General features: G+C 47.9%; 1 protein-coding gene and 1 long non-coding RNA gene across 3 annotated transcripts; one reads left to right on the top strand and one right to left on the bottom strand.

Annotated features, from left to right (window-relative positions):
• Window positions 1-838: 838 nt before the first annotated feature.
• LOC109786070 (BURP domain-containing protein 15-like) lies at window positions 839-1,835 on the bottom strand. Its single transcript, XM_020344648.3, has 2 exons — window positions 1,712-1,835; window positions 839-1,611 (listed from the first exon to the last, which is right to left on the bottom strand). The coding sequence occupies exons 1-2, from the start codon at window positions 1,754-1,756 to the stop codon at window positions 874-876; spliced, it is 783 nt and encodes a 260-aa protein (XP_020200237.1). The 5' UTR covers window positions 1,757-1,835; the 3' UTR covers window positions 839-873.
• A 2,311-nt stretch (window positions 1,836-4,146) lies between these two features.
• LOC109786085 (uncharacterized) lies at window positions 4,147-6,599 on the top strand. 2 transcript variants are annotated; one of them, XR_005757555.3, is made up of 2 exons: window positions 4,147-4,596; window positions 4,918-6,383. It is a non-coding gene; the product is annotated as an uncharacterized lncRNA (long non-coding RNA). The 2 variants fall into 2 exon arrangements; XR_005757554.3 differs by having other exon boundaries at window positions 4,163-4,806; window positions 4,918-6,599.
• The last annotated feature ends 2,512 nt before the right edge of the window (window positions 6,600-9,111 follow it).

Genomic DNA, 9,111 nt, shown 5'->3' with positions numbered 1-9,111 from the left:
GGCCACGGCCTCACGCCGGAGCGCGACCTCTCTGCGGCCCGCCGAGGCACGGCGCGGGGCCACCTCTGGCTGCCCGGCCTCCCTGCGACGCTTCCAGAGGGTCAGCTTCGAGACCGGGGCCTCCTGCCAACGCACGATGCGCAGGGAAGACGCCGCCAAGAGGGCCTCCACCGCGGCCGAGCTCTCGGACGCCGACGAGAGGCCGAGGCCGGAGACCACGGGGCGCTCCCCATGGCATGAGGAGGAGACGGAGCACAGACTGGCCGCCATAGCACGCAGATGTGGCGACCTCGACGGAGCGACACCAACAAGCGCAGAGGACGGGTGGCCGCCGATGCCGGAGCGGCAGGCAGCGAGAGAGGTGGCCGCCGTAGCCGGAGCGGCTAGCGGCGGAAAGGTGGACGCCGGCGCCGAAGTAGCGCACGGCGGGGAGGGAGGAGGGGGCGCTCGCTCTCGCTAGCTCTCTCTAACAGAGGGATGTGTCATTTGCGGAGGCAATAGCACCAAACTGTATGGTGCCGATGGTCTCCAGTGAAGATCGAACGGCTTTGAATGCATCTAGTGGGAATGACCTCAGCTTGCGGGTCATCAGCCGAGCATAAAGCTGGAGCAGACAGGTAAAAAAGAAGAGTTCCAAGGTAAAAAAAAAAAGAGTTCTCTTTCACGACAATTCACAAATAATTCGAAATCGAGACAATTGATCTTGTAAACAAATTCAAACATTCATCCTTTATTTTTAACAGTCATATATCACTCTATAGAGTGCTTAGCAACATACAGTGGAAGTGGAAGGAACAGATAATACAACAGCTATACCCATAGACACGAGTTCACCATCATACAGATTCGGACACGACAGACACGAGGGGCCACTTAGTTGGCGGCGGGACTCTTCCCGTTCATGGCCGGCAGGACCTGCGCGTCCGGCACGGCGTGGCAGACCGCCGCGCCGCCGGGCTTCACGCCGAGGAGCCGGAAGGCGGCGTGCTCCGGGTCCCACCGGGACACGGCAACCGCGGTCATCGCCGCGTCCCCGCGCTCGCCGGCCAGGGCCAGGACGTAGGCCCTCGCCGGGCCGGTGGCGCGGCACCCGTACACGGCCCCTTCGCCGGCTTCTCCCCGGCACAGGACGAAACTGGACCCCTCGACCGCCCTCACGGAGCGGACGGTGTACAGCTCCAGCGGCTGCTCTGCCGACGCCTCGGCGGCGGCGGTGGCCCGATGGATCCTGTGGAAGGGCAGGCTCTCCCCGACGCGCACCGCGTCCTCGAGGAAGAACACCGTCGACGACGGCGTGACGACGGCAGCGCGGTTTAGTAGGACGTCGGGGGAGGGGGCGCTGGTGGCTTCGCTCCGGGGCAAGGCGTCGTCGTAGTCGTAGTTGAAGTTCATGGGCGGCGGCGGGTCCTTGTCCTCCACGGCCTCGACCGCGCCTTCCGGTGTGTCGGTCTCTGCATTCATGTACGCGCCCTGTTCCGTTGATGCGTGGTGATCACCCTGGGGCAGGAGCTCGAGGATGGCGTCCGGCATGGGGGCGTCGGGCAGGGCGGCGCGCCAGAAGGCCTCCGCCGGCGACGTCCGCGCAGCAGACGCCGGCTGCCCGGATTGAGCCTGTAGAGCCAAAAACACGCACCGATGAAATGTTTGACAAGACAAAAATTCAGTCGTGTATGGTAGATGTCTGAGCCATGCATGGCCGGCTCTTTCCCACCATGAGAACCGTGGCCGTGACGGCGAGAACGAGGAGGCGCGCCATCGTCGGAGTTGCGCGGAGGAAGGGGCCGAGCCAAGCTAGTTAAACCCAGTAACCCACACGACCTTGAGGAAGCTTTGCTGCTCCTTGTGTGGAAACCAAGAGAAATCGTGCCGAATTTATAGAGGCTGCCATGCGCGTACGCCGGGAGTGGCGAGGGCGACGTGGAACGGAAAGCGTCCGGAGCTGGGAATATAATCTCGGCGGCGATTGTTGCATGCGGGAGACGCCTCCGATCTCTGCGTTCTGCACTTCACCACCCGGTCTGGTCTGGGGAAAGAAACGAGATGATGACCTACTCATCGGGTGGACGGCACCGCGCGCCACCCGAGTGACCCGACGATGGCCGGGACGATCGGAATATAATCTTCAGTGACGACGGTTGCCGTGAGGATGTCATGTGCAACGCTCGACGGTGCAAAAACTTCTTTTCAGCAAAATGCAGTGATCAAAAGAATCAGTACTGATACGGTTACGAACTGAAACTTCCGGATGATGTCATATCGTCCGGATGGAAATCACAGGTAACCACAAGAGGTTAGTGTATCTCCAATGCGGACACTCAAAACACCCGCAAACGTCCAGACCGAGCTGTCTATACACAGTTTGTCATTAAATATGGACCCCATCAATGCAAACCAGAGGGAGCTTTCCGGCGTCTGGACCGTCATCACGTATGTGTCCGACATTCCCATCCATCCAAAAACCTCTCCCACACCCTCTCTCTCACGAATGTACCTCCGCCCCGCGCCGCATTCATGACAGACTAGAGCGGACACAACCGTTTACTGGAGCCGCTATTGAACGGTGTGCTGGCCGAAAGTGCCGCCCGCTCCGCGTCCCGGTCTCCGTGTCTGTTCAATGCCGGAGAGATTTGACCGAACGGGACGACTATCTACCACATCCAAACCGGCTGCCCGTTTGTCCGCCTGCCGGCATTATACAGAGATGACGGACGAATAAACCCACTCTGACACCTACATTAGAACAGCGGGCGCCGGTTGGCCTGGCGGGCGTCCGCTATTTATACGTGTCCACGCCCGTCACGGTCCGCACCGCACCATCTTCGTCATGACCGCGGGCTCTAGAGCGATGTGGGAGAGCGTATCGACCGCGTAGAAGCAAGAGTCTGTTGGCCTTATGGTTGGTTGGCAGGCCCTCCGTGTGCGATGGATAGCGGCTGGCTTGCCAGCGAGCTCACCGGAGGTCAGCAACAACGACCAGGCAATGGAGGAGGCGTCTGACGACGAGCTAGCGCCCCCGCCCGCATCGGTCCATGCCGGCTTCACCATGGAGCAGGTGCAAATGCACTTCAACGCCGTCATGGCGGAAGAGCTGCCGGCACTGCCCCTGTCTGTGTTTCGATAGGCACAGGAGGACCAACGCTACAACCTCTAGCTCCTCGACGAGCACCACTCGCGGAGGTACAAATCGCGGGCGAGCAGGGAACGACGATGTAGCTTGCGGCCACGATCACTGAAGATCAGGGTTTCCTGTATGAGGGGTGGACACTGTACCAGTCCATACGAAGCGCCCGCGACATCCGCCGAGAGTGACGGTGGTTGCGCATCCTGCGGGCGAAGACCGACGCTCTGTTCACGAAGATCGATGTGGAGGAGTACGAAGAGGAGGCGCATGCATTCACGGGCGTCGCTAGCTCCGCATCGATCACACCGCCTATGTAGTTCGCGCCTGGCTGCAACGACCATGTTGGCGGTCTGTCCACGTTGATCGGCGTTGTCCACATGGCGGACTCCGGTGAGGAAGAGTAGGACGTGACACACATGGGCACATGCACGGCCGTCGAAGATTTAGACGAGGAAGAAAGTGGCGTCCGCTTTTATTAGTTGAAATATATAAAAGATGTAATGAATTTGATCTGGTTTAAACGAAAATCGCCTAGTTTGCACAAAAAAATTGGTTTGTTAAATTCGGTTTGAAATGTGTCTGCATATTTGATGTATAGGATTGGATGACTGGCTCTGTATTACTGTCCGCGGGGCGAATACAATGTGTAATGTCAGTTTTAGGGTCTACATTGGAGATGCCCAGAGACGTATGTCCGTAATTTTTAACCTCGTGTGTCCCAGCCATAAGTTCAACATTTTTTATTAGAAAAAACAACAACATTGAGTAACTTAGAGCTCCGAGGGTACATATGAAACCGTTGATTTCATTCTCGCTTTTGCTTACTGTCTTTATTTTGCGAAGGAGCCGAAGCTCTATATTAATCAAATATCAGCATTATAAAAATATCCCTAAAGAATTAAAACCATTAACCTACGCATCAAGGGCGTAGCCTCGCGCTAGCCACGTCGGCAGAACGAGCCGAGCGAGGTACTGTGCGGGCTGTTCGTTTTCACCGGGCCACGTGTGCGTTATGCCGAACAACCGAAGGGAAGAGACGAAAAGAAAGAAATGGATTGCCCAATCGCAGCCCCAGCCCCAGCCCTGTTTCCCATCCCACCCCCCGCGAGTCCTCCCCTTCTTCCTCTCCCTCTCCCTCGTCCGCCGCCGCCGCCGCCGACGACCTACCTCCTCGGCCGCTGCTCCTCGCGCTCTATATGCTCCTCCACCGCATGGATTCGTCGATCCCATCCTTCTGTGGTTGCCTGCATCGGTTTTACCCATCTAGGGTTTCGGTGTGGTCGACCTACTCGTCGCCGGCGATGCTCTGGTGCGTTGGTCCGTTCGTCTCCGTCTCCTGTCATGCTCTCTCGTGGTGTTGTGCCTCCTGGATGGCGCTCCTGTGCCTCGGATGCATGCCCCTCTCTCCCGAGCTCGATGAGAAGCAGCGGCGCCCCCTTTCTCCCGAGCTCCAAATCCATCCCAACAGCGCTAAGGTAACCAGCGGCAGAGGCTCCCACCTAGCACCTCTCTCCTCCTGCCCCCTCCTTGCCCTCCTATGTGTTTTCGATTTTTTCTGCGTGTGCTTGCACGTTCATGGATCTAGATAGCAGATTATGTTTTCTGTGTAATATTTCATAGGCTTAAACTTCAAGGAGTAGATGTAATGCTTTTGTCTTTTGCCTCCCTCCATGTTATCAGTACAGGTGCCATCTTCTTATCCTAGATTCTTCCAATCTTATCATCTTTATTTCACTTTCGCTCACATTTTTCCTTATTTTTGGCTTGTTTGATAAGTTCAGTTTGTCTTGCTGCAGGGATCCTAATTTGGGCTCTGCTCCAATCAACAAATAGAGTGCAACCCTTGAGTTCATCCCGATAGAGTGGCAGTCACATAAGATGGAGCATGGAAATGGACGAGCAGTCCATATTATTCAATTGGGTTTGACTGCATCTCGTCTAACTAATGTATGCCATATTACTATGTTCGTTTCCTTTAGTTTTTTTCATTACTCTGTAAGTATGAGTAATAGGCTCTTAGCTGGTGCTTGCTTCAGATTTTGGTAGCTAATATTAAGCTTAGCAATGCAAATGTGTAGGTGTTGATGTTTGTGCTATGTTGTAGAACTCGGGTCATGAAAGTTGGATCCTAAGAACTTCTGTTCATTTCACTAAAAAATTCTGAAGGCTGCGGAAGTGTATAACAAGTTATCCAACAGAAGTACACTGAGCCTTCTAAGATTGACCTATGTGTATTAGATAGTTGCATATATGAGCACTTGTCACTAAAGCATATTTTCTGGCAATGACTGTTAGAGACGGACAAACACAACTGGAAGAAAATGATGGAAAGTACAGCTTGTGGCAAGAAAGTTTCATTAGACATTTTGAAAGGTACGAGCTGGGAGCAATATAGGTGATCAAGTTAGTATGGTATATCCCTCTTCTGTTCTACTTGTTTTTCCTTTGTGATGGATGTGCCTATTCTGCTTGTTGGTATGCATAATTGCATATGCAATCAACTTCTTTGCTTCTTCCTCCTTCGCCATGTATTAGTATTATGCCCATGATCTTCAAATTTGATATATGATGTAGGTCAGAGGCCTCTCTTAAAATTGCCGTAATCATGAAATTATTATCACCTATATAATACCTGAAACTAGCACTCTTAATAATGATAAATTGTTCATTCTACCTAAAAATATTCTAAGTATGCGAGGCTAGCTTTTCAAACATAAATGTTTGGCTCTTTTTGTGTGCGTCTATATTTGTTCCATAAAGTATCATTTGAACCATTGTGCTTAAATAAACATTGAAAAGCCTAATTTTTGTCTTTCTGATGCCTTTCGTAAAGAACTGATGATCGATAGTGACAACATTACACATGATTAAGCTGTAGCACTAAGTTGTCCCTATGATTCGTATATCTGAGTGAAGTATAACGATCTATCTGATCAATCCATTTAACTGTTTTCAAGGTGGTTTGGTGTGCGAAAAACTGTTGGACTTGATAGTTAATGAGCGTGTTGTTATCAGGGTTCGGGCTGGGTCATCGGTCTGGGCTGCTCATGCCTAGGTTTACATGCAAGTTATATGAAATATGTGTGTATATCTTAATGTTCTCTACCAGTTAAGAGTGGAGATGCCCTTTTCTAGGCATGCAATGGCAACCTGGTTGATTGCAGCTTCTTCCTTGAGGTCTTCAAATACCTGATATGTCTCAACATATTGATACTTTTTGTATGTTTCATACTCCAATACTATCAATTATACACTTTGGGCATATTTTTGACTTGTATTGGACTAACATAAAAATCTAGTGTTAGTCTCAATTTTTGGTCCAAAAAAAGTCATTTCTGGATGTTTCGTGTTGGGAGAGAGCCAGGGGAACATACCCCTGCCCTAGTGGGCCCCACATGGAACATGAGCTCCCTGAAGGTGCTGATACGTCTCAAACATATGTATAATTTTTGATTGTTTAATGGTATTATAATATTATTTATGTATATACTTTTACCCTTAAAGAAGAAAATAAAATATAAACTAAAAATAAAATAAAGAAGTTTTCTAAGTAAGAATAAATTAGTGGCATTTGTGTTACACTTTAAGAAGAAAGAAATTAAATAAAAACAAAAAATGAAATAGAAACTAATACAAAATCAAAGTGTGAAGTTTTGTAAGGAACAATAAATTAGTGGCATTGGTACTACCCTTTATGAAGTAAGAAAATGACAAATAACAAAAAACAAACAATGTCAAAATTTGCACCAATTTAGACATTTTTTTTAATAATATGCAAGAATAAGCATATAATAGAAGATTTTTTGCAAAAAAAGAAATTTCGTAAGAAGGAATGAATTAATGGCATTGGTATTACCCGTAAAGAAGAATGAAAATAATATATAAACTAAAACGAAACCAAATTAAAGAAGGTTTTAAGGAAGAATGAATTAGTGTCATTTATATTATCCTTTATGAATAAGGAATATAAAACAAACTAAAAAAGTTAAAATAATGAAGTTTTCTAAGAAAGAATGAAATGGTGGCTTTGGGATTAACATTTAAGAAGAAGGAAAGTGAAATAAAAGCTAAAACAAAATAAAATGAAGTTTTATAAGGAAGATTGTCTAGTGGCATTTTTATTACCCATTAAGAAGAAAAATATGAGATAAACAATTACAAAATTTGGACAAAATCTAGAAAAATGTGCTTTTTAATTATTATTTTTGTAGGAATAAGCAGCGCCAAAAATTAATAAAATGAAATAATGACTAACATAGAATCAAAATAATAAATTTTATAAGGAACAATGAATTAGTGGAATCGGTATTGCCCTTTAAGAAGAAAATAAAATAGAAATAAAAAATTGAAAAACATGCAGACTTTGAACTGAAATTACACTATATGTACTATGCAAAAAATAATAATATAATTGTCCACTTTTTACACATATTGTATAGTATTTGGGTGTATACATTTACACTCATCCAACATTCCAAAAATACCCAAAAAATAAAAAATTAACTAATAAAGAAAACGTAAAAGGAAAAGAAAAACCTCATAAGAACAGAGGAGAGAAGGAAGTGCTAAGTCGCACATGTAAACACTCTTTGTCTACGGAAGATGTCCGAGCACATAGACACATGGCTGATACATCTTCTTGTGGTTTGTGTGGTTCTGTGGACTCATGAAGACACTCTTTAATTAATTGCACAACATCACGATGCACTTGGGCCCTCGTTGACGATGATATGGCTGAGGCTTCGATCTCTACAACCGAGCCAAGTGCGAAGCAATGGCTCTTTACACTTATGGAATCTTTATCACATGAGAAGTTTGTCTTGCTCACTGTCACTCTTTGGGCGATTTGGACTGCCTGTCGCAAAGCTATACATGAAGGCATTTTTCAGACTCCACAGGCTACTGTTTCCTTTGTCAAAAGATTCATTGATGAGCTGGAGACCATCAGTGAGAAGAAGCCATTATAGCAGCCTAGCACAGCCCATGCACCTTCTCCCCAACGACCTAAGGCGCCATCGTTGGGGTTCGCGAAAATTCATGTAGATGTGGTAAAAGTGCTAGTAATCGACTAGAGGGGGGGGGGGGTTGAATAGGCGATTTTTATGAAAGTCTTCAAAACATGGAGGCTTTGAAGACAAACAGTAGAAATGAACCTATTGATATGCAGCGGAAGGTAGACTACACTAGACAAGCCATTGTCAAGTAAGCAATGAAGTGAAAGCACGAAGACTATCAACAGCTAGGCAGTATGGATCAGGATGGAATATAGTGTGAAGCCAAACAACAAACAATCTTTACACAGTGAAGCTAATCAGTTCAAGCAATCAGACAATGACTTCACGAAGACAAACTCTAAAGTAGAGAGATGGGAAGGATAGAACCAGTTGCTTGGAGACGACGCGGATTTGGTAGACCAGTTTCAGTTGTTGTGAAAACTGTATGTCTGGTTAGGGAGGCTCAGATTTAACTCAAAAGACCACGTCTTCACCTTATTCCCCTTGAGCTAAGAACCCACAGTCCTCGCCCAATCACTCTGGTAAGTCTTCAAGGTAGACTTCCAAACCTTCACAGACTTCGTTCACCGGCAATCCACATTGACTCTTGGATGCTCAGAACGTGACGCCTAACCGGCTGGAGGATTCACAGTCCTCAAGTGTAACAAGTCTTCAGATCACGCGGACAGAAAGACTTCAGTGATGCCTAACACTCTTTTGGCTCTGGGTGTTTTGGGCTTTGTCCTCACAAGGATCTCTCTCTTAAATGCTTCGGAGGTTGGTTGCTCTCAAACGAGCCGTGCACTAACTCTGAGCAGCCACCAATTTATGGTGTAGGGGGTGGGCTATTTATAGCCAGGAGGCAACCCGACCTGATTTGTTCGAAATGACCCTGGGTCACTAAGGAACTGACACGTGTCCAACGGTCAGATTTCAAACACGCACGACAGCTTGACTTGGGCTATAAGTAAAGCTGACTCATCCAGCTCTGGATAA

Source organism: Aegilops tauschii, chromosome 5 (assembly GCF_002575655.3).
Source record: "Aegilops tauschii subsp. strangulata cultivar AL8/78 chromosome 5, Aet v6.0, whole genome shotgun sequence".
Lineage (NCBI taxonomy): Eukaryota > Viridiplantae > Streptophyta > Magnoliopsida > Poales > Poaceae > Aegilops > Aegilops tauschii.
This window is presented reverse-complemented; position numbering and strand designations above follow the sequence as displayed.

Bases quoted from the DNA above. Each gene is read 5' to 3' on its own strand.
- LOC109786070 (XM_020344648.3), bottom strand. From the start codon at position 1,756: ATGGCGCGCCTCCTCGTTCTCGCCGTCACGGCCACGGTTCTCATG. The intron at 1,612-1,711 runs GTGGGAAAGAGC...TTGGCTCTACAG, and splicing joins TCACGGCCACGGTTCTCATG to GCTCAATCCGGGCAGCCGGC.